Raw genomic sequence first — 24,775 nt, 5'->3', positions numbered from 1 at the left:
TAATATTAAAATCCATTTAAAAACCATAATAAATATTACAAATTACAAATAAAATTAAAAAATACATAATTAAAATCCTAAAAATTAAAAATTACATAATTAAACTCCTTAAAATTAAAAATTACATAATTAAAATCCTAAAAATTAAAAATTACATAATTAAACTCCTAATAAGACTACGCATCCGGCGGGATCAACCCCAATTGTTTTTGGAGACCTTTTATCATGGTCTCGTGTGTTTCAAGTTGTGTGGGGGTCATAGATGACCTATCGGCCATATTGAGTTGGCAGAGCATCCACAGCGAGTTGTTCGGGGGTGGAGGTGGCACATAGGGAGCGGGAGCGGCTTCGGGAGTGGCTTCCGGAGTCGAGCCGCGACGACGGTTGGCCGCCGCCTTCTTCCTTCCTTGGGGGCGGCATTGGGAACCGCTCGGTCCGGCGTCGGGGCTACCCAAGTTAGCTCCGGCGAGTTGGCTAGCCACTTCTTCCGAGCCGGAGTCGGATAGGGCTACCGACCTTGATCGTTTGGAGGAGCCGCTAGAGGAGGATGTTATGCCTCCCTTATAATTCGGGTGCGTCCGCGTCTCCTGCCAAACGTTAAGATATTTGAACGACTTATTCCGTTTCCGGACTAGGAAACGGTTGTGAACCGAACCATTCGGGGTTCCAACCGTGGGAGCCCGAAGGGTTATCGTCTTGGCCGGACATAGTGATGTTGTAGGGTATGAGAGAATGAAGATGAAAATGGATATGAGAGAATGGAGATGAGAATGGATATTGGAGAATGATGATGAGAGTTGTGTAGTTTGATGTGAATTTTTGGGGTGAAATTGGGGGTATTTATAGATAAAAGTGTGTATTTTTGGGGTAAAAAAATGAAAAAAAAAATTAAAAAGGTGTAAAAAACGGTTATAAACGGATATATTTTTTTGGAGAAGTGATTTTTTTTTTTACTTTTTATCAGTTTTTTTAATAAAAACCGATTTTTAAAAAAAAATAAAAAAATGTTTAAATGCAACGGTCGAGCCGTTGACGAATGGGAGCGCCACGTGTGCGTCCGCTGGCACGGACGTGCTCGATACATCGAGCAGCGCCGTGCCAGCGGCGCGGACGGCGGTGGCGACGGACGCCACCGCTGCGCATGCTCTTACTAATTTATTCATTTCGAAAAAAAAAATTGCAATAACTATTATTCAATGTTGTTACTACTTTTTAATTTAAATACTAGAAGATTGATAAACAATTTCATAAATGACCATTTATTATTCTCTTTGTCCTCACATTTCTCCCACTTTTCCTATTTTCAATTGTTTTCGAAAATTTAAGAAATATACATATGATTGATGTCATCTTTCAATATTGAATTTCTGTTTTTTCTTCTGTATTTCTAAATTTCACTTTATAAAAACTAACCATCAACATCTCACCCACCAATCACTTGCCTTTTTGCGTTGATTATTGGGCATATCCATTCTACTACAAAATAGTTATAGAATTAGATTTAAAATTAAAAAAATTTGTTTCTCATTCGATCTTGTCGATGACTCATCCTACCAAATTGATAATTTGGAAGGCGCTAATCAAGGACGAAACACATAAGCGCACAACTTAATTTAGCATTAAATTTTGATATCTGTATTTATATACTATAACCCAACCAACTTTAAACAAATTTCATGTTCTAGTAACTTAATTGCTAATTTTGCCGACCGGCTTCATGCAGCTAACATGGATGACAATGATATTGTGTAAATTTTGATAGAAGGAAAAATGGTTTAAATATTAGACATATCTCATTAGGCCACCCGGTTGACGAAATATTAGAGCATCTCCAATGGCGGACGTCCGGTCGGACATCCGCGACGGGCGACCGGGACGTCCGCCATTGTGGCGTGGAAGGTAGGATACGGACGTCCCGTAAGGACGTCGGATGTCCTTGGACGTGCGGGCGACGGGCGGGCGGGCGTCCGCCATTGTGGTGTGAGTCGGACGTCCGGTATTAATTTTTTTTAAACTCTATATATACGGCTCGTTGCACTTCATTTCATTCACACCACTTGTGTTAACAAGTTTCTCTCTTCTTTTACTACAAATTTCATTTCTACTTAATGGAGAACGACAGAACCTCCCCCGGCACGAGCGAGTCACTGACTCCGACGTTTCCCCCCGAACTGGAGGGAAACTCTAGCGAAAATGCGACAATGCTTCCGGCAATGTCGGGGATGGGTGGAATGGGTAGGATGGGTGGTATGGGTGGGATGGGTGGTATGATGTCCCCTTACTTCGGTATGTACAATTGGACGGGTGGGATGGGTGGTATGATGCCCAGGGCAGCGGTGATGGGGGCATGACCCCAAATATGATGGGGATGGGGATGGGGGGCATGACCCCAAATATGATGGGGATGGGTGGGATGATGCCGGGGATGATGCCGGGGATGATGCAGACCATGCCTGGTGGAGGGGGTGGCAGGGTCCCTAAACCACTAGCGGATGATGTCTATCGCCCGGTTATCGATATGCTGTCTACTGATACCCCCTCCAGTTTTGTTCCGGAGACTCAGTTCACCGGCATGGAAACTTTCTCTTTTGAGGAGTTGGGGCTATCTCCAATCAGGGAGACTCCCGATGATGTGGGGACAGCGGCAAGGGGCAGGGGCAAGGGCAGTGGCAGGGGCAAGGGGAAAGCCATGGGCTCTTCCTCGCGAACGGTGGCTGAGGAGGAGGATGATGAGGAGACGGAAAAGCGGACGGTCTGGAGCATGTGGAAAAACGTCGCGCTTTCGAAGGCTTGGGTTTCAATAGTCGAGGATCCCTATGTGGGTGCTAACCAGCATATTGACAGACTGTGGCATCGCGTCGCTGAAGCCTACCTCACACACAAACCGGCTGGGGCGAAGAGTCGCGTTCCCGAACAATGCCGGAAACAGTGGGAGCGGTTGAGGCCTAAGCTTAGTCGATTTACCGGCCTCTACCAAAACAATCTCCGCCAGGCAACCAGCGGTATGTTCTAGGAGGATGTGAAGAACCGTGCCCTGGCGCAGTACCCCGACAGATCTTTGAAGTTCAAAGATTTCGACCAGTTGGAGTCCTATCTCGTGGTGAAGGATTCTCAAAAATTTTGTGGGGGTGTCGAATCGGGCTGGAAGAAGCGGACGAAGATCAACGCTTCCGGTGAATACAGCAGCAGTGCTGGTTCGCACGAGCTCCCAGAAGCCGAGGAAGTGTCCCCGCTACCTCAATCAGACTCCCGCCGGCGTCATCGCCCGATTGGGCAAAAGGCTGCGCAGCGGAAGGTTAGGGGAAGCAGCAGCGGGTCGTTCGAGGTCCAATCGGAGGCCCCTGCTCCCCCAGAAGAGTACGACCGTCTCGCCCGCGCGCAGATAACGACTAGCTTGGTCCGGACCATGCATAGGTGGCATAGCACGACAGATCCTGTGTACAAAAGGATGTTGAAGGATGTTATCGATGGATGTCGGCGCGATTTGGGCATGCCACCCATTGGAGATGATGGCGCCGAGATTAGCGGCGGGGACGACGGGGGCGGCGAGGGCGTCACGGACGACGAGGAGTGAGCCGAGTCAAAAATTTTATTATGTAATTTTTTCTTTTTTATTATGTAATTTTTTTTCTTTTTTTATGTAATTTTTTTTAATGAAGCATTTGCAATTTTCCCGTATTCCGTGCCAAAATTATAATTCCGTTACGTATATTTGTGAATTTGTAATTTTTTTTATTACGGGAAGTCCTAGTGGGAAGGGCGATGGGAAGGGCGGATTGTGAAGGGGATGTCCTAGTGACGTGGCAGTGGGATGAGAAGTCCTAGTGACGTGGCAGGAGGTGTTTTTGGGAAGTCCTAGTGGATGTCCGAGTGGGACATCCGCCCACTGGAGATGCTCTTAGACATATCTCATTAGCCCACCCGCAACGCGTCACGCGGGTGGCCCGCATTTCGTCACGAAGGGACGGGACGGGACGGCGGCGTGATGCGTTGCAGCGCCCCGTCTCGTCCCCAGCCCGTTCCGCGTTCCGGCATGTCGTGACGGTTGGCGAAACGTCTCGCCACGCGCCGAGGCGACGTGGCGCGCTCCGGCGCCATGCGTGACGCCCACTCGCCGGCCCGCGAGTGGACATCGTCACGCTGACGCAATAATTCATTTTTTAAAAAAATTCGAATTAAATAAAAAATAAAAAATGAAAAACGGTAATATTACAGTTATATTACCGTTTTTTCAATTTTTATTTTTTATTTTTTACTCTATTAATACTCCTAATTCATCCACATTTCACACACAAATACACATCTATTCTTCCCAAATCATCTCCATTTCCTCTCCAATTTTCATCTAACCTCTCATCACAAATTTCCGGCGACAGAAACTCTGGCTGTGGCGGCTCCGGCGGGTTCGACATCAACGCGTTCGGCGACTGGGGGGGATGTACAATGTCCTCGGTGGTGGTTCCGGTTCGTCGACGTCGGACACCCCATTTTTATGTGGATGCATACGCCAGTCCCTCCGCCCCGAGGTATTCGCAGGGATTATCCCAGTTTCGGGAGGATTATTCAGTTGATTCCACTCCGGAAGAAGGCCGAGGCGGTAAAAGCTCCAGGGCGGAGGCGGATGAGGAGGAGGAGGATCTAGGCCGGCATCCGTACGGCCCCAAAGAAACGCTGGCGGTGTACAACGCCTGGATCAGCGTCTCGTACGATCCCATCGTCGGGAATCAACAACCCCGGAAGTGCTTCTGGGAAAAGGTCACCGAGGCCTACCACGAGATTAAGTCGAAGGGGTCATTTCACCGCACATATAAGATGCTCCGCGCTCACTTTGACCGAGTCGATAGAGAGGTCAAACGATTCTGCGTCATCCACAAGAATGAAGCGGCTCATTACCAAAGCGGAGCCACGGGAGCCGACATTCTGAGGTCGGCTTTGCGGGTCTACTTCGACGACACCGACAAACAATTAAAATATGTCGATGTTTGGGAGGTCGTCAAGGACGAGGAAAGGTGAGCCGGCGGTGTCCGGTCCAGCTCGGGCTCGACCTCGAAGCGCACGAAGCACACGACGGGTGGCCAATACTCGTCTGGTGAGGGCGGTTCGGGCAGCGGGCCACAAGAGTTTACCTCGCAGGAGGTTGAGGCCCCGACACACGATGCCGGTGGGTCCTCCCGTGGGCGCCGTCGGCCGCAAGGGAGAAATGGGGCGAAGGCGGCTAGAGGGAGGAGGAGCCGAGCCGAATCAGGCCAGGCGGGCTCGGCCTCGGGGGACCCTTGAACTCCCTTATGTCCATGTACATGACCGCCACAATGGCGGACACTTCCCGCATGACGCCTCCCCAATACCAAGCCTATCTTAACGGAATTGCGTTTATGGCGGCACAACTTGGCATTCCGCCTCCTCACGGCTTCAGTGCACCTCCACCGCCTCCGGGGATGATTCACCGGCGGAGTAGTTTTTTTATTTGCTATAAAATTGTATTTTAAATTATGTCATTTTTATTTTTTAGGATTTTAATTATGTGTTTTTTTTATTTTTTTGAATTTTAGGTTGTATTTTTATTTTATGTTGTAATTTATTTTATTTTTAATGAAGTGTGTTTTTTTTAATTGAATTTGGTTGGAAATAAAAAAAATGAAATTGAATGAATAGTAATTTAAGGGACGGTTAAGGGACGAAGGGTTGCAGGTTTCGTCTCTTAGTTAAGAGATGGAGTAAAAAGTACAGTGGGACCATGAATAGTAATTTAAGGGACGGTTAAGTGACAACGTTGCAGATGACCTTTATAGGGATAAATTTATTACAAATATTTTTTTAGACAGATATTTCAAATAAAAAATAAAATTATTTTTTAGGTTGGTACTCCATTCTCGAACGTTGACAGTCCACATTTTACTAATATTTTACAAATGAAATGCAAAATGATTTTTTAATCTCATATATTAAATTATAAAACATTTGCTAATTTCATTACTAAAGTATTCTTAAAAATTTTAATGTATAGATATATTATATAATGAATATATATTTTTAAATAATTTCACTGTGAACGTTTATATTCTCCCTTGTTATATTCGATAGAATATTAATCAGCGATTTTGTCTTTTGTGTTTGATTTATTATTTTGATTCTTGAATACAGCAGCTTCTGTTTCCCCTCTAACTCTTTCTAGAATTGACTATAATAGTGATAAAGTAACAAATTTAACTACTGTATTACGTTAAAACTCAACCGAATTAGTTAATCAATTAGAGATATGGAATCAACCTCTTACCTTAAAATCGATGAATAGAACCATACAACATATTAAATTTTTTAAAAAAATAATTGTAAATTACAAATCCTAAATGAATTTGAATCATAACTTGTTAACTCTAAATAATACTACATTTTTTTTATCATTTAATAAATTTAATTAATCAACGGTTGCAGATTTCCATTGGGTCCATATCCAAGTTTTGTCTTATAATTAAAGTGATATGAATAAAGCTTCCGCTGAATATATGCAGAATCACTTTAAAAATAAACTTATTCTGAAAGCACATATACGAAATTGGTTGGAATATATTTTGTATTGTTGTACCTAAGTAAGAAAAATAAGATGAAGTAGTAAGCATAACATTATAGTATAACAAAATTAATGAAATAAAATAAAAGCAAGGTTTGAATAATATTCCATTCCCCCTCCTTTCAGCTCTCTCTCTCTCAAGCAGACACGTTGGTCTCTCTCTCACAGTCACATATTTTCCTCTTTATATATATACCATCCATCACCATCCCATTGCACTTGATCCTTCCTTCCTAAGCTCTTCTGAATTCCTATACCAAATCAAATAGATGGGCGATCACTCAATTCCAGAAGAAAACGGCGGTGATCCCAGCAGCTCCACCGCCTTGGATATTTACCCTCTCAGCTGCTACTATTTCGGCTCCACAGATTCTGTTTCTCTCAACACCGTAACCCGCGCCGATCGCCTTCTTCGCCTCAGAGCTAAGTATGTCTCAATTTCCCTAATTGGACTCTCTCTGTTCATTAATTTACTCCAATTTTGGACTCACTCTGGTTTATGTGCTTTGGGGGTTTCAGCTATGATGCCGTTGGAATGAGAAGCTGCGTGGCTGCCGCGATTGTGGTTAGTTTATTCATCGATTATATTTTTGTTACATATTTCTAGTTGATTTGGTGTTGAAATTGTGAGATGGAGTGACATGATTATCTCTGAATTCTAAATTTTGTGGTGACGAAATTGGTGAGGTGTGATAACTGATAACCTACTTTATAGCAGTAATTGAAGCTCTTTAACTGTAAATTCCTACTTCTTTTATCTGAACATATCAATAACATCAGGAAAATGCTATCAATTCTGTAGAATCTGAAGGTTGTGAATATGTGTGCAGTCGAGGCATTGAGTATAGCTGTTCAATCCTTGCTATTAGTAGATGTTCATCCAAATTGGGATATCAGAGTTATGAATTCAGTTAGTTTCTAGCTCTGATCGACTCTAGACGCTTGCAGTTAAGCGCAATTCAACGTCAGGGTACTTAGTTTGCTTATCTAAACACTTCATGTTTATATATCTAATCTCCCTTAAATTGATGATGGGTTAGTTATGTTTCCGGATCATGATTATAGTGATAATAGATTTCATGTTATCCTGTTGACTTTTGATAAGTCTTTTAAGTGTCAACAACGACCATCACTGAACGAGACTCAAGTCCAATAATAATTTGATTGCAAATATAAGCATGGTGGATTGTTTTCGGCTTATTAGTAATGTGATCAGACCTTTTTCTTGGACTGGACTATCCTCACATTTCGAGGTTGTGTTTGTGAGCCAAAACCACCTATTGCAGGTAGAACTTTTCAAACACCCCCATCTCTTGTTGCTACAAGTGCAGAACTCCATCTACAAACTTCCCGGTGGTCGTTTACGACAAGGTGAATCAGGTAATGCAAGTGGATCTCAGAATTGATTGGAAATTTTATTCAAGGCTTAGTTTTGTGTTATTTGCCTCAGATATTGACTGCTTAAAACGCAAGCTCGCAAGCAAGCTGTCTGCTGGTGAAGATGGCCGTGGTCCTGATTGGGAGGTATGTGGTCTTTGGAAACGTAATAATGTGATTAGAGAGTAGTGCAACTCACCTGTTGCTTAATATCTAGGTTGGAGAATGCCTTGGTATGTGGTGGAGACCCGACTTTGAGTCCGTACTTTATCCATATTTGCCACCAAACATAAAGAGGCCTAAAGTAATTCACGTATCTCATATTACTCTTTTACGTTCTCACAGATGACAGAAGTTCTTCACCTTACGTTGTTTGCCATTTCAGGAATGCACTAAACTCTATCTTGTGAAGCTGCCACCAAGCAGAAGGTTTATTGTGCCTAAAAATTCGCGACTTCTTGCAATCCCATTGTGTCAACTTCATGAGAACGATGAGGTATGTTTGATCTAGTTGAGTTTTGTCTCGAACCATTCTGCAAATTGGTTGCTTACATTTTGTATTGTCTTGTTGGAAGTGGAGTTTAACACACAGAAATACTCTGCAGACTTATGGTCCAATAATCTCTGGAGTCCCACAGTTGCTATCCAAATATTCCTTCAACATGATAGAACCTTAAAACTCTAAGTTGGAAGGGGAAATAGGATTGCAGTTGCACCGGGCAAAGGTTTGTTGTGAATGTGGTGATTTTTTTTTTCATAAATTTAAAGGCCGCGTCACATGAACGTGGTGTTTTGTGTAGTTGGGAGTGCTGTTGTGCGTATAGCTCGTGATTATTTGGATGGTCACAGCTTTAAGATGATAGCTTAGTGTTTTGTTGGGGCTAGTTGTGTTTTATTTGCTTCTTTGAAATGTACACCACTTGACAGTTATCCGACAATTTTATAAAGGAATATACTACTACAAATTACCATTCAACACTGCATTTTTCATCTTGTACAACAAAACTAGACTAGCTTTTACCAGTATCATATGCAAGTAACCTTCTTCTTTCCATTTATATTCAATCAGTGCGAGATTTTACGTGTCTTTCTGTATGCATAAAACGGAAAAGCTATAAAAACAAACAGCATAATTTGAAAGATTCAATTCAAGAGCATCTGCAGCGGTGCTCGCTGGCAAGGACGGCGTCCGTGCCGCTAGCGCGGCTGACCCCTGCTCGCCGTTGGCACGGACGTGCTCGATGCACGCCGCTGGCACGGCGCTGCTTGATGCATCGAGCACGTCCGTGCCACTGAGCAGCTGACGTGGCGGCGTCTGTTGGCCAACGGCAATGCCGTTGGCAATTTCGTTTTTTTTTTAAATCAGATAAAAAATCCGAATTAAATAAAAAAAATATTTTCTCACTTCCCAATAAATTATATCCGATTTCTTCCCATTTTTAATTTATTTTTCAATTTTTCCCCAAAATTCACATTTTCATTTATAAATGCCTCCACTTCCACACCAAAAATTTCACACCACACTATACAATTCTCATCTAAATTCTATCATCTTCTCTTATCAATTCTCAATCTTTCACTCTTACTTACAAAAAAAAATGTCCAGCTCCGGCGATCACCCCTTCGACTCCCGTGGTTGGAACCACGAATAGTTCGGCTCACAACCATTTCCTAGTCCAGAAACGCAATTTTCGGCCCCTCCTCAAACCCAAGGTTCTCAAGTTCCGGGTGGCTACCGACCTTTCCCGATGGACGACCAAGATGCCCCCGATGGGCGATACGGATGGGCACCCGAACCCAGATCGGGAGGGAGCGGCGGCTCTCAAACTCCTCCTCTTCCTACTCCTACTCCTACTACTCGTGGTGTCCGCACCCCGTACACTCCAGCGGTGATGGATCAATTATTCAAAGCCTATTTGATTATCTCCGAAGATCCGGAGATAGGCACGAACCAAAGCAGGGATAGGTTTTGGTGGCGCGTCTCTCGCCAGTACAATGAAAACCGCCCGGCTGGAACCATCGAGCGCAATGAGAGTATGGTGCGCAATGCCATATTCAGAGCCAACGAAGAAATCCAAAAGTTCCAGGGGTATTACCTCCAGGAAGAGCGGTCGGCGGGGAGTGGTAGGAGCGAGCTCGACATCATCAGTGCCGCCTTGGCAACCTACCAATCCATAAATTATAAACCGTTCAAGTACCTCAGCGCTTGGCAGGAGGTGCGTGTGCATCCGAAGTATAGGGGAGGCGTATCATCCTCCTCCAGCTTCTCCAGCAAACGGTTGAGGTCAGTATCCCTATCCGACGCCGGCGAGGATGAGGTGGCTAGCCAGCTCGCAGAAGCTAATTTGGGTAGCCCCGATGCCGGCCCGAGCAGTTCCCAACGCCGGCCGCAAGGAAGGAAGAAGGCGACGACCAACCGTCGTCGCGCCACGACTCCATCCGCCCCCGCTCTCACTCCCTTTGTGCCACCTCAACCCCCCCACCAACTCGTTGTGGACCCTTTTGGCCCAACTCAATTTGCCCGATAGGTCAAATATGACCCCCGAGCAACTTGATTCGCATTTGACAATGATACCGGGTCTCCGAAGAACATTGGGGATAGAGCCAGAGGAATAGTCTTCCACGGAGGTATTTTTTAGCCTTTAATTATGTACTTTATTTTTTAGGATTTTAATTATGTAATTTTAAATTTTTAGTATTTTAATTATGTACATTTTAATTTTTAATTTATAATAGTATTTCGGATATTTTTAATGCATTTTAGTATTATGAAAATATTTTTATTTAAATTGAATAATAGAATGGTGGGACCCTTGAACATGTCATTGCGGAAGAGCATGGATGTGAGTGTTATGCTATTGCCTAAGAGTATGGAGTAAAAAAGTAATAAAAGTGGGTCCGGGCCCACTTCCGTGCTCTTTGGTAAGAAGAGCACGGATATGGATGATCTAATGGAGCATAAATTAGAATTTGAAAGGAGAATAGTGTAGAAATATTGGTTCATGAAATAAATTTAAAGTCACATAACAACTAATTAACATGTTTTGCACTTAAATTTCAAAACAACCACAAATACGATTCATGTTTTTCACAATAGTTAAAATACAAGCAAGCAAGTTGCTAGGGTGACGAAACCAATTTAAGTTTTAACATATTTATGTTTTGATACTTTTTCTAGGAAAGGTTGCATACTAGCTAGCATACCAGTGATACCACTAATAAAATTCAACGGCTATTTCTAAGAAGTCTAACCATACTAACTTTGAGATTTCTTAAGAAACTAACTTGTACTAAAGTGGGTCGCGAGATTATTAAAAATTACTTTCATAGTTAAGAATGTATGGAGAAAATTCATGACTCCCAAACATCGTCGTCGTCGTGCATACACGATGTAATGCCTCCGTCTCGTGCACATCGTCATCGTTGCATTGTGCCATTGCCGACTTCGCTGCCCTTGCAGGCCGATATTCGTTGTTTGTAGTCCATTATTCACCGTTCATTGTCCATCGTTTGTCGTTCTTTGTTCATTTTTCATCGTTCGATGACGAAACACATATCCATTCATTCAATCGAATAAACACAAAATTAATTCTTATAATTAGAGCCTAAAATTTTGTTTAAAATCAATGGTTGGGATTTGCAATTAAAGAGTTAACCTTTTGGGTTTTAATTAATTTCATTGAGGCTTCATTTAATTCAAACTAACAAAATATTTGTATTACTACTATCGAAAAAAATATCCACAGCTGGTCCATATCTAAATAATGCGTAATTCCGGCTTCTTTTTTTCATTTAATTTATTTACCGTTTTAAGATTTTAATATCCATTAATGAATTTAAGTAGACTACTAACTTTAATCAATTAATTCTCCCTCCGACCCATCTCGAGGAATCAATTTCTTTTCGGCACGAAATTTAAGAAAATGATATTTATTGAGATAAATGAAGAGAGAATAAAGTAGATAGATAAAGAGATAAAAAAAAGTAAGAGAAAGTAAAGGTGTTGCTTTTTTTTACAAAATAAAATAAAACAGAGAGTACATCTTTTTTAGTACATCAACTATCTCAAATGAGCAAATTTGGTCCGTAATATTTCATAATATCTTTTGAGGTCCATTAACTATAAGTTAATATCAATTCAACTACTTTTTTGCTATTTCCAATGTTTTCATAACCAAAGTACCCTTAAGGCCATGAAGAGCAATTCAATCTATTTATTCATCCAATTTTTTCTTTCTTCTAATTTATTTGGGATTAAGTTTAATAGATCTTATACTATTATTATTAATATATACCATACCTTATTTGAATATTATGATATTACTTTGATATTACTTTCTAGTGCTAGTTAATACTTTATATGGTTACATTCTCAATTATTTAGATAAAGCTAAGATAAATATTTTATTTTAATGAATCTAGTAATTTTATTAAACAGAAAATTTAAGTTAATTATAATATATAATATATTCTACATTGAAATACAAATTTAATAAAGTAGAAAAAATATGATTAACGAATAGTCAAGGGAATAGATATGAGAATTATGAACAATTTTCATGATGTTGTAAATGGCCTAATGATAATATTAAGACGCGACATAGTGATATTAAATAATTAATAGCAACTATTGATTTTTTATTTAATTAAACAATCATAGATTTAAATTAATCATATATTCAACTAAGAATGTCATTGTCTTTTTTATTAAATTGATTATTGATAATTTCAACTAATTTTTTAGACTACACATACTACATTAGAGTAGATAAAATAAAACTTAGCTCTTTGAATTATTTAAGATTCTATGTACGTTAATAAATTTTAATTTATTTTTAATCATCAATGTATTTGCACTTAAAAATAACATATTCTATGTATAGCTTTAAGATTGAAAAATTAATATTCCATCTAATAAATTGAACTACTTTTATATACAAATATCGTATAAGTATGATGTTTACATATGTTTATATCTAAGTTATTTCACTATTAATATTAAATATAGAACAATGATTTAAAATATTACAAATAAGTAAAACTAAAAGTAAATAATTAATAGTAATTGAATATTAATATCATTAAGATATTTTTATTTTGAAATTAAAATTAGAGAGACCATTTTTTTGGTACATCAACTATCCCAAATTACATACTTTAATGAAAAAGAGAGGGTAAATAGATTGAATTGCCCTCATTGGCCTTAAGGGTACTTTGGTCATGGAAATATTGGAAATAGCTAAAAAGTAGTTGAATTGATATTAACTTATAGTTGATGGATCTTAAAAAATATTATGAAATGTTACGGACCAAATTTGCTCATTTGGGATAGTTGATTTACTAAAAAAGATGTTCCCTCAATAAAATAAAATCAATCCTTGTGGTGGGACAACTCAAAATGGAAAATTGATCACTTGCTGTGAAATAGAGGGAGTAGAGTAGTATAGTTTAAAACATTATTTATTATACTTGGAATAAATTCCAACCGAATGAGTTTACGTATAATTATACTTTTCTGGACACCTCTTGCCTCTTGGGGATATTATTAACCCAAACTCGTCCCGGACACGATTTAGTGCAATAACAATCCCATGATCAATTAATATTAACTACCACTACAATCTACCAAGATGTCAAGTTTATTAAGGTACATAAACATGTGTCAAAGCAGTGTTGGATGCTCAAACAGATGAGTAGATTGAGGTTGTAAATAGGTGTCTTCAATTTTATTTGCAGTGTCCAGGGAGATGATGTTGAGTACATGGTTGCAAACTTGCGATGGCTTTTTTTTTTGTTTGCTGAATTTTTGTACAACACTTCCTATTATTCTACCATGCAAGATGAGTCCGTTTGAGGTTCTATTTGATTATACATTATATATACTCCCCTTATTCATGTAGTTTGTGGTGAAACATCATTAATTCCAAGTGGCAATAGAAAATGAAAGAGAGGAAATGAGCATATAAACGGACATAGTAATTCATTCACTCATTCATGTCAATTATGTGTTGTAGTGATTATTAAGAGAAGCCCAAGGTTCTCCTTCTGTGTATTTAGTGCTTATTGGGTGTGTTCGTAAACAGCCAGGTCCAGGTACATGTGATATCACTAATTATCCTATCAATATAATTTTCGACAGAGTGATTAATAATATTAAATTATTAAAAGTGTGTTATTTTGTGTTGTGGCATAATGCGTCATTACAAGAATTCAAGTGAATAAAAAAATTACAATTAATATACCTGAGTAGGGGAGCGTTATACTCCTTTTCACATCTTAGATCCTTTTTTCTTCTTAATATTACACATTAGATCTAAGGCATCAACAGATCAGATTGATTCTATAAAACTGGTTCCGTGTTGCATTATAGAAGGTGGTTGTATGCATTACAGGGTTATTATTGACATTTGACGGAAAAGTAACTGCCACATTTTGGTATCTGCGAATAATGCACCACATGGTCACGAGTAATGCATATAATTGACTATATAATGCACAATATGTGAACTGCAATGCATACGAATAAGATGTACTATGTTATGATGTTTGGACACACGTTTCTTGTTTCCCCTAAGGGTTTAATAAGCTTAGGGGCTAGGGTATAGTACGTGACACGTATGTAATCTTCACATGGTAACGAGTAATGGATATAATTGACTATATAATGCACAATTTGTGAACTGCAATGCATACGAACAAGATGTGCTGTGTTATGATGTTTGACACACGTTTCTTGTTTCCCCTAAGGGTTTAATAAGCTTAGGGGCTAGGGTATAGTACGTGACACGTATGTAATCTTCACATGGTAACGAGTAATGGATATAATTGACTATATAATGCACAATTTGTGAACTGCAATGCATACGAACAAGATGTGCTGTGTTATGATGTTTGACACACGTTTCTTGTTTCCCCAAAGGGTTTAATAAGCTTAGGGGCTAGGGTATAGTACGTACGCATTAATAACAAATTATAAAACGATACGAATAATTCACCAAATTGTCACGAGTAATGGATGTTATTAACTATACAATGCACAATATGTGAACTGCAATGCATACGAATAAGATGTACCATGTTATGATGTTTGACACACGTTTCTTGTTTCCCCTAAGGGTTTAATAAGCTTAGGGGCTAGGGTATAGTACGTAGACATTACTAACAAATTGTTGTTATTGGAATATACGTATGTGCATTATTTGGTTTAGGTAGTGCATTATGTAGCTGTTAATTGTCATTATCTCAGTATATTATGCATTATTAGAGGTATTGTGTATATGGGTTAATCAACGGATTGAAGATTACATACGTGCATTTAGTAATGTCTACGTACTATACCCTAGCCCCTAAGCTTATTAAACCCTTAGGGGAAACAAGAAACGTGTGTCAAACATCATAACATGGTACATCTTATTCGTATGCATTGCAGTTCACATATTGTGAATTATATAGTTAATAACATCCATTACTCGTGACAATTTGGTGAATTATTCGTATCGTTTTATAATTTGTTATTAATGCGTACGTACTATACCCTAGCCCCTAAGCTTATTAAACCCTTAGGGGAAACAAGAAACGTGTGTCAAACATCATAACACAACACATCTTGTTCGTATGCATTGCAGTTCACAAATTGTGCATTATATAGTCAAATATATCCATTACTCGTTACCATGTGAAGATTACATACATGTCTACGTACTATACACTAGCCCCTAAGCTTATTAAACCCTTAGGGGAAACAAGAAACGTGTGTCAAACATCATAACACAACACATCTTGTTCGTATGCATTGCAGTTCACATATTGTGCATTATATAGGCAATTATATGCATTACTCGTGACCATGTGGTACATTATTCGTAGCGGTTTCCAGCCATTATTAGATTACTATTGTACCCTCATAATGCACAAAATAGGACAAATAATGCAACACGGGATTAATTACCCAATGTTGATCTTGACCGTCTATTTCTCTAATCTAATGGCTGATATTAAGAAGGAAAAAAGAGGAAATATAGGAAAAGAAAATGAATACATTCCCTACATGAGTATATTCAAAAGGAAATAAGAAAATAAAACTAAAAAGGCGGGTGCTGAGAAATTACAGTTGGCATGATTGGTCGACAGGATACAGAGAAAAAGAAAATCGAAGAATCCAACATCAATTTTTCTCAAGTCTCAAATTAAAGTGACGAGCCTTCCTTCCTCCCTCCCTCCCTCCCTCCCTCCCTCCACTGAGTCCTCTCTCTCCCCCCACTTGATAATTATTTTTATCAACTTCTCCTCAAACAATTCTCTTCTCTCTTATATAAAATGTGTGCAGAGTGATAATTACCTAACCTCAATTTTCCTTGTTGCAATTACAACGAATTTGAAGAATATGAAGAAAGGGTCATTAGCTCCTAATCTCAAGCTCTCCGTCCCACCTCCTGACGACATCTCTAAATTCCTGTACTACTTCTTTTTCCTTCAATTTCTTTTTCTTATTTCACTTTTGCATTTCAATTGATTTGGATTTCCTTGAGTTTGTGCAGGACCGGGTCGGGGACGTTCAAGGACGGCGATCTCTTGGTTAACAGGGATGGGGTTCGGATTGTTTCAAATAGTGATGTTGAACTTGTAAGATTATTCATTTTTTCCTCAATTTCTTTCATCTCCTCTTTTAGTTTATTCTGATTCTCTACTGCATTTCTCACTATTAGTTTTTTGCAATGTTATGTTTCCTTGCCATTGTTAGTTGAGTTTTCTTTTGATATCTAGTAAGTAGGGAGGTGGAAATTAATGGGCTTTTCTTTTGTCAGTCTCGATTTTGATGTGTTTTCCATTTGGCATTTGGCAAAAGATATGTGTTTACTTACTTTGGGGAAAATAATGAGCTTAGATATTCTGATTAAGTCGAGTTTGGAGATAGACAACTTTCGGTTCTCAAGATATGAGTATGCTAGATCTGGTACGAGTGTATGAACTTGTTTATATCCATCGAAACTTGCGCTTTATTTTCTTGCTTACTTTGCGCTTCAGCCAGCCTTGATTCAGCCATCAGATAACCAGTTGAGCTTAGCCGACTTTGATGCAGTGCAAGTCATTGGTAAGGGAAACGGAGGTGTTGTGCGTCTGGTGCAACACAAATGGACTGCACAGTTTTTTGCACTTAAGGTACTGATGGTCTTCATCCTTTTGTGTTTAGTATATGTAAAATGAATTGTCGAATTTGAAGCTTGTTCATGTTTGATTGACATGGGGAATATATTTGGGAGTAACCTTATAGATTCTAATCTATAAGGTTACTATAACTCAAAGAACTAAACGTTGTTCTACTGGAATATGTTTCAGTACAAGTTTTTTTCTTGTCAAATTGGATATGACTGGATAGGCATACCTTTTTCCAAGCTTTCAATAAGTTGATGGATGATTTTGTGAATTAATAGTGTAGGAAGTTATTCATTTATCTTTAAAAAGTGGGATCAGCTTATTTTATGAATTAATACCATATGTTAAAATACTGTTTTATTTTGTTCTCTACGGTAAATGTGGTTAGCATCTAATATGTGGCATTCTTCTCTTCTAAAGCTTCTAACTGTTGTATCGTTTCTTTGAATTTGTAGATGTGTCACTGATAAACTTTCCTCTCAAGAAAACAGACACACGCACACACACATAATTTACCTATATATAATGCATTAATGCTATCACTTTAAGTTTTTGTTATGTTGAGTATATGGTCCTTATCTACGAGTTAGAAAGAATCTGTCAGCATGAGAAAGAAATAAGCTTATTATGGTAATGTAGTGGAGTAAGTACTAAGTACTAAAAAAGAGATCGCCTTCCTTAGACCAAGTTTGCAAATATTATGTGACAGAGATTTATAATAACCACTGACATCTATCTTCTTGATTTCTTGAATGATATCAGGTCATTCAAATGAATATTGAGGAGTCTGCTCGCAAGCACATTGCTCAAGAGCTCAAAATTAATCAGTCATCTCAATGTCCATATGTTGTGGTTTGCTATCAATCTTTCTACGATAATGGTGCAATCTCCATCATCTTAGAGTATATGGATGGAGGGTCTCTTGCAGATTTCCTTAAGAAAGTTAACAAAATCCCAGAGCCTTATCTTGCTGCAATTTGCAAACAGGTATTGCATGTGTACGCCATGTTCTCTATTTCTGATAGTAGTTATATTGAAATTCTCATCATGCTATTATAGGTACTCAAAGGTCTCTGGTATCTTCATCACGAAAAACATATCATCCACAGGGACCTCAAACCTTCAAACTTATTAATAAACCACAGAGGTGATTGCAAGATCACCGACTTTGGAGTGAGTGCAATACTTGCCAGCACATCTGGTCTAGCTAATACTTTCGTTGGCACTTACAACTACATGTCTGTGAGTACTCTTTCCATGAATTAACACCTTACACCAACATCACTGTATTTCGTGCTAATATCTTTCCTGGGGTCATTGATATTAACATGCTAACAAATCTTCCTACCTTTGGCTCCAGATGTGTCCTCATATCACTCATGTGCTGTATTTTCGATGCTTAACCGGTAACCTGATTTTTGTTCTGAACTCTTCGTTTTTGCTCTTCTGCATGCTTAGCCAGAGAGAATCATCGGAGGCACATATGGTTATAAAAGTGACATCTGGAGCCTCGGTTTGGTTCTCCTTGAGTGTGCAACAGGAGAATTTCCATATTCCGCACCTCAGGCTGAGGGGTGGATCAATGTCTACGAGCTGATGGAAACCATTGTCGATCAGCCTGTGCCTCGTCCACCTTCAGATCTATTTTCTCCAGAGTTCTGCTCATTTATCTCTGCTTGGTAATACACTGAATCTAATGCTTGATAATAAAATTTCCCACAAGCTTGAAGTTCCCTAAAAAAGGGCTTTAATAACACGATCATTTATAATTTACTGTTTAAGTGAAATAATTTTTCTGTACTCTTTAGAATCACAATTATACACTTTTATGTTTGTGGATAAAATTATGCTTAAATGATTGTGAAAGCTTCTTGTGATGAAGATGTATGGAAGAATATTAGTCTTCTCCATCTCAATGTCTTCTTACGTAAAGTATTTCATTATCATTTATAAGGGTACGCGGAAAGGTGCCCGGTCCTGCGCTTGCTTGAATTCCCACTAAGTGTCGCGTCGTACTTCTGTAAAATGGATTGGACTGCTTTGTTCAACATCTTCATAATCTACTTATTTATTGAATTCTTGAATTGTCATCATTCATAAGCACCTTACCAATCTTTTGTGAAATTTGAATTCTCAGTGTGCAAAAGGATCCTAAAGATAGGCTATCGGCGAACGAACTCATGGTAAATCTTATCATGTGTAGGTTAAACTCAGTTCATGGAATTCCTGGCGATTAACCTGATGTGTTTTCTGAAACTCAGGCACACCCTTTCATCACTAAGTACGACGATCTTGATGTAGATCTTTCGGTGTACTTCACCAGTGCAGGACCTTCACTGGCCACACTGTAATCAAGGTTTAATCTATACCTCAATATTGTTCCTATTAGCTAACAACATATAACAATATCATTCCGTTTGTTGTAACTTAAACATAGCTTTGAGAGATGCACGGCTAAGTTGGTCAATGGCACATGTAAAGCAATGTTACTAATAATGCAAAAACTTATGTGCATCCAAATCCATGGTTTGTCAACCTCGTTCAGCAATCCCTATTTTGGATCTAATAATCCCTTGTTAGCATTTATTAATCACAATTAGGGTGTATGCCGTGGAGTGTGCCTATGGCCTTTAAGTGACTTAATTAGCTTTGCTAATTAATTGGATATGTTTGTTACTATAAATTTACTTTTCCTCCAATAATTTGCAGACCTACAGAATGTTTGTAGCAGTTAATATGAGCTGCAACAATTGCAGCGTATTTGCATATTCTGGAGATCACATTTCGCAGCTGTGAACATGGAACGAGGCAGTCCCATTTCTGGCTCTCCCATCCCTTCGGCACTGCTTCCGAAATCACCATTTGTGCAACGTTATGTGAGGAATACTGAGATAAGGGTTCGTAATTCTCCTTTTTTTTGTATGGTACTCTGAATTTCTTGAGGGATTTATGATGATTCTGGTTGATGTGTGAGTATGTTGTAAACTTTATATTTATATTAAAGAACCCATTTTGTGGTTTTCAATTCAAAAGCAATTCCATCTTTACATTGTTACGAAATTAAGCCACAGAAAATACATGAATTATTTACAGTTTGTCATTGTGTGACTGGGTTTGGTGGTGCTACTAAACTGGAGTTTTTCTCATATAATTGTACTAATACAATTATATGAAGATTAGATAAATACAAACTGTTTGCAGGAGAATGCAAGAATCCAGTTAGTGCTTGTATTTCATCTCTGTTTGGAACAACTAACACAGATTCAGTAGAATGAGAAAAAAAGTCACAATTGCTTCAACATAGAATAATGGTTTAGGTTTATCTACAATACCTTGCTTCCTTTGTTAAATCATATCATCTTATAATGCTTTTCTAGAGAGCTACTACTACCTTGCAGGAATTTGTCGACTGCTCAAGGCATAAACTTCCGACGAAGCGAAAATTTTAGCTGCTCGTTAGAAGGGACAATGAGTTCAATGTGTCACGTCTTCCTTTTGAACTTCCTCTGAGCTTTCAAATCCACCACTATCACAGAGATGTTGTCTGCGCTTCCCCTTTTGAAAGCAAGCTTCGAGAGGTACTCTGCTGCCTCTTGTGCCGCTGGGTCACTCCCCACCCCTCGCTCGTTGGTAAGCATTGTGCCATTCCTCTTGTGCCATATCAGAATCCTCTTTCGCGCCAGATCACAAGCCTCCTCATTCGTCATCACATCCCATAGGCCATCACTAGCTATAATAAGGCACTCGTCTTCTTTTGTGCGAGGAACGAACATTACTTCTGGATCTGCAACCACATACGGCCTCAAGTATCGATCACCTGCACACAGGGAGATGCTGGAACTGTTAATGGAGCTAAAGACGCAAGCCAAATAACGTATCCAAATACGAATATATGTAGGGAATCGCCTATCGTTAGCTATGTAACACCAATATGATCTTTTGCAGTGGGAGGAACGATATTCGTAGCATCATTTCATCATCTATGGCAGGCAAGAGAGGTTGTGGAAAGTTTTAGGCCACCAGAGTTTCTAGAGATGCTTATGGTGCTAAGGAATCATTTAAGCAATGGATCTTTAAAGTAATTACAAGAATGTATGCAACGAACGTATAGTATCCCATAACATTACTTGTTATGGGATCACATGACAAAGTTTGAAGAAGACGCAATTGTAAGGGTGAGGACTAACTAAATGTATGTCGCATCACGTATGCAAAGAATACCCCCTATAATCATGTTAGATTTATGGTTTCAAATTTTAGTACTTTTAGATGGTCAATCTAGTGAAATGCTGGCCGTGAATACATCTTTTTCGAGTAATTGACCATATGTCTAGTTTGGGAAAACAATAAAGATCGATGTACCAATGGATCTTGACACTGCAAGCACACCAGAAACACGATATCCATCCCAATTGATGACCTTGCCTCCTGCAGCTTCTATCCTTGCACATTCGTCTTCTCTATTTGGCTGGAAACAGGAATCAAATCATCGCGTTAGATCCATCATAGTATCCGCTGACAATGCATGAACATCTGCAAGATAATAGTTGGTCACGCCAATGACAAATCAAGAATAATAGCTACCTTATGATCCACAGATAATGGCATGGGAACCTTTCCCCGGTTCAAGACTGTCCTCGAATCACCACAGTTTGCAACAATGATATGAGTGGAACAAACAATCGCAACTGCAGCAGTGGACCCGACCGATTCTGGGGTGATAGGCTCATGCAGGTCGGAAGCAATGTCACCAGCACCATCAGTTCTGGGGAACCCTCCAACTTCATTGTCTAATCTATGAAAGCACTTCTGAAAGATCTTAAGCCATTTCTCTTTCAAGTTGTGCTCACCATTTTCGACCTTCAAATTTTCCTTAGCAGCACCAATCTCGTCGGCTAAAGCTAGATGCATATGCTCTCTGCAGTAGTTAGCTACCTGTACAACAAAAGTTATATGATTACATCAAACCTACTATACTAATAAATGGCGAATAAGAAACACTGACATTTTGAATCTTTACCTGGCAACCTCCATGCCCGTCATAAACTCCGTATACATGGGCAGTTAAGTCCTTGTGTATGGAGCTAAAAAGTGGGGCGTCGTTCAACATCTGAGGCGGAATCTTTAGGAATCGCGGAAGGGCTACAGCTGCGTCTTCCATTTCTGCTCTTCTACCACAAATAGATGTTAGTCCCCAAAGAGGTGGTAAACTGAAAGCAACAATAGGCTTATTTATCTTCATTTCCTCAGTAATCTCAACGAGGGAAGCTGAAAAGGTCCTTCTAGGTTCTCTTATCTTGACAGCCTCACCGTTCTCTTCTAAAGAAACGAGATCATCAACTATCTCAGTTGCTATAGTTGCTACCCACGACTCCGATCTCTTGATGCTCTGGGACATAGTCCTCTTCTTATTTAGACAATCTTCAATGCAAATATCATTAGGGCTATCAGTCACACATTGAGAATCGAGAAACGCATGAACAGCTGGATCACCATCCTTGGACTTATCGAAGTTTGAATCTACCCTAATCAGAACCCCGTTGTGAGGAACATTACAACAAGAATGCCTATTCTCGGATATGTGAGACATGGAAGGCAGCTTGGTCATGGATGGTTCAAGAAACAGATTTTTCGAAACGTTGGCTATAAGGTCAATCCCAGCAATGTCAACACACGTTGCATACAGCGATTTTTCTTCGCCTATCAAGTTACTCAGATTAAGTGGAAGGGAAATCTCGTCCATCAATTCTTGGACAATTTGCTCCACTTAAACACCACTGAGGTGTTCAAAAACGCTCTCTACACATCCGTGATGAAGCTACACCCTATTCAAAATTAAGGCTTTTAATAGAAATCAGAAAAAAGAGATTTGCTACAATTCATTCATTGAGTATAATGCAGATAAAGTCTCAACATCCATAATGAAGATAAATGGAGATTTTTCACAGAAACATCAATTATATGTAAATAATGGTGGAATATGCATCAAAACTGGCATAAAAAGGGGAATCAATATATTCAAAAGTGAAGCAAACATAGTTGTCAGCAACCACTAGAGGCAGCTTCATCATCTCTATTCTTATTATATTCCTCTTTATCTATAGCCCCATCATCAATTTCAACCATATAAACTCAAGAGATGACATAATCAGTTCATTTAACACATGAGGTTCTGATTCTCCAAATCAGAATAGAATACTAAGATTGAAATAATATCTCTGTATTGTTGATTGTTGAAGAACATACATACCTTTTTTACAAGGGTGAAGAAGTGAACACAATTGCTGATTTGTTTCTTCTCCCCTGCTGCTGTATAAATGTATTTCAAAATATACCCAAAAAAGAGAAAATCCCGACGATATAAAAAATGCAATCTTTAGGGTCTCCAAGTGTTAAAAATGAGAGGATTGATGACCAGATGTCACGACAGAGAGCAAAGTCGAGAGTCAAAAATTCAGTGAAACAGCACCAAAGGGATAGCTATCACATTTCCCCTCAGAAAAGTCAGTCCCTTAAAAGCATCACATGCATCTCTCAAAACACACACAAGAAAAAGATGAAAGGAGAGAGAGAAGGGGAGAGTACGTGTCCACTGTGTTGAAATCGAATAAATAAACAATTAGTCAATCAAACAAGGAAGGTAAGTTGCTTACCGTCTCAAATCGAAACAGTGTAGATTGAGTGACAACTCATTCCTAAATAAAGCTTCCTTTTTTCCTTAAATCTTGAGAAACAATAATTAACAAAGACTCCTGGGGAGAGAGAAGAGATAATTAGGTCCTCCACAACGCTGTCACTATACCGTCCCTTAATCGTCCCTTAAAACATTATTTGCAGACCACCTGTACTTTTTTACTCCCTCCCTTAACTAAGGGACATAACCTGCAACCCTCCGTCCCTTAAGTTACTATTCATTCAATTTTATTTTTTTTAATTTTTTTCCAACAAATTCAATTAAAAAAGCACACTTCATTAAAATTAAAATAACATTACAACTTAAAATTCAAAAAAATAGAAAAAGACATAATTAAAATCCTAAAAAAATAAAAATGACATAATTTAAAATACATTTATAGAGACATCCTAAACCAAAAATGATTTTATCCCACATCGAAAGTGAAACATAAAACATTCAAGGATGTCTCTATAAAAGAGAAACAAACAAGAATGATTTCGTCTCACATCAAAAGTGAAACATAAAACATTCAAGGATGTCTCTATAAAACAGAAACAACCAAGAATGATTTTTGTCCCATATCGAAAGTGAAATATAAAACATTCAAGGATGTCTCTATAAAAGAGAAACAACTCAGAATGATTTTGTCCCACATCGAAAGTGAAACATAACCAAGAATGAGTTTGTCCCACATCGAAAGTGGAACATATAACATTCAAGGATGCCTCTATAAAAGAGAAATAACCAAGAATGAGTTTGTCCCACATCGAAAGTGGAACATAAAACATTCAAGGATGGTTTCATAAATTCGCAAGCCCATCAAATATATATGGGCTATTACGAATTTCTTGTATTCATTTATTTGTAAAAAATATTTTTAAATATAAAAATCAAATTTATAAATAAAAATATTTTTTTAAATATTCATTTTTTAAGAAAAAATGAATTATTGCGTCAGCGTGACGAAACCCACTCGCGGGCCGGCAAGTGGGCGTCACGCA

The 24,775-nt window shown here is 38.8% G+C and overlaps 3 protein-coding genes across 4 annotated transcripts; 2 read left to right on the top strand and 1 right to left on the bottom strand.

Moving 5' to 3' along the window:
* Positions 1–6,699: 6,699 nt before the first annotated feature.
* On the top strand, positions 6,700–8,921 carry LOC121808665 (pre-mRNA cleavage factor Im 25 kDa subunit 1-like). 2 transcript variants are annotated; one of them, XM_042209263.1, is made up of 7 exons: positions 6,700–6,995; positions 7,088–7,133; positions 7,855–7,948; positions 8,019–8,092; positions 8,163–8,249; positions 8,331–8,441; positions 8,521–8,921. In XM_042209263.1, the coding sequence occupies exons 1-7, from the start codon at positions 6,838–6,840 to the stop codon at positions 8,620–8,622; spliced, it is 672 nt and encodes a 223-aa protein (XP_042065197.1). In that variant the 5' UTR covers positions 6,700–6,837; the 3' UTR covers positions 8,623–8,921. The 2 variants fall into 2 exon arrangements, with proteins under 2 accessions (XP_042065197.1, XP_042065198.1); XM_042209264.1 differs by having other exon boundaries at positions 6,706–6,995; positions 8,551–8,921.
* Positions 8,922–16,119: 7,198 nt separating this feature from the next.
* Positions 16,120–20,145, top strand: LOC121807804 (mitogen-activated protein kinase kinase 2-like). Its single transcript, XM_042208133.1, has 9 exons — positions 16,120–16,399; positions 16,483–16,567; positions 16,970–17,104; positions 17,861–18,085; positions 18,158–18,340; positions 18,557–18,777; positions 19,236–19,281; positions 19,360–19,454; positions 19,808–20,145. The coding sequence occupies exons 1-8, from the start codon at positions 16,329–16,331 to the stop codon at positions 19,447–19,449; spliced, it is 1,056 nt and encodes a 351-aa protein (XP_042064067.1). The 5' UTR covers positions 16,120–16,328; the 3' UTR covers positions 19,450–19,454; positions 19,808–20,145.
* A 159-nt stretch (positions 20,146–20,304) lies between these two features.
* On the bottom strand, positions 20,305–23,800 carry LOC121807803 (protein phosphatase 2C 50-like). Its single transcript, XM_042208132.1, has 6 exons — positions 23,752–23,800; positions 23,349–23,407; positions 22,119–22,923; positions 21,683–22,033; positions 21,461–21,566; positions 20,305–20,915 (listed from the first exon to the last, which is right to left on the bottom strand). The coding sequence occupies exons 3-6, from the start codon at positions 22,839–22,841 to the stop codon at positions 20,581–20,583; spliced, it is 1,515 nt and encodes a 504-aa protein (XP_042064066.1). The 5' UTR covers positions 22,842–22,923; positions 23,349–23,407; positions 23,752–23,800; the 3' UTR covers positions 20,305–20,580.
* Between the last annotated feature and the right edge of the window lie 975 nt (positions 23,801–24,775).

Source organism: Salvia splendens, chromosome 6, assembly GCF_004379255.2.
Source record: "Salvia splendens isolate huo1 chromosome 6, SspV2, whole genome shotgun sequence".
Lineage (NCBI taxonomy): Eukaryota > Viridiplantae > Streptophyta > Magnoliopsida > Lamiales > Lamiaceae > Salvia > Salvia splendens.
This window is presented reverse-complemented; position numbering and strand designations above follow the sequence as displayed.

Bases quoted from the DNA above. Each gene is read 5' to 3' on its own strand.
- LOC121808665 (XM_042209263.1), top strand. From the start codon at position 6,838: ATGGGCGATCACTCAATTCCAGAAGAAAACGGCGGTGATCCCAGCAGC. The intron at 7,949-8,018 runs GTAATGCAAGTG...TATTTGCCTCAG, and splicing joins TTTACGACAAGGTGAATCAG to ATATTGACTGCTTAAAACGC. The intron at 8,442-8,520 runs GTATGTTTGATC...TCTTGTTGGAAG, and splicing joins AACTTCATGAGAACGATGAG to TGGAGTTTAACACACAGAAA.
- LOC121807804 (XM_042208133.1), top strand. From the start codon at position 16,329: ATGAAGAAAGGGTCATTAGCTCCTAATCTCAAGCTCTCCGTCCCACCT. The intron at 17,105-17,860 runs GTACTGATGGTC...GAATGATATCAG, and splicing joins CACAGTTTTTTGCACTTAAG to GTCATTCAAATGAATATTGA. The intron at 19,282-19,359 runs GTAAATCTTATC...TCTGAAACTCAG, and splicing joins TATCGGCGAACGAACTCATG to GCACACCCTTTCATCACTAA.
- LOC121807803 (XM_042208132.1), bottom strand. From the start codon at position 22,841: ATGGACGAGATTTCCCTTCCACTTAATCTGAGTAACTTGATAGGCGAA. The intron at 22,034-22,118 runs GTAAAGATTCAA...TTTGTTGTACAG, and splicing joins ACGGGCATGGAGGTTGCCAG to GTAGCTAACTACTGCAGAGA. The intron at 21,567-21,682 runs GTAGCTATTATT...TCCTGTTTCCAG, and splicing joins CATTATCTGTGGATCATAAG to CCAAATAGAGAAGACGAATG.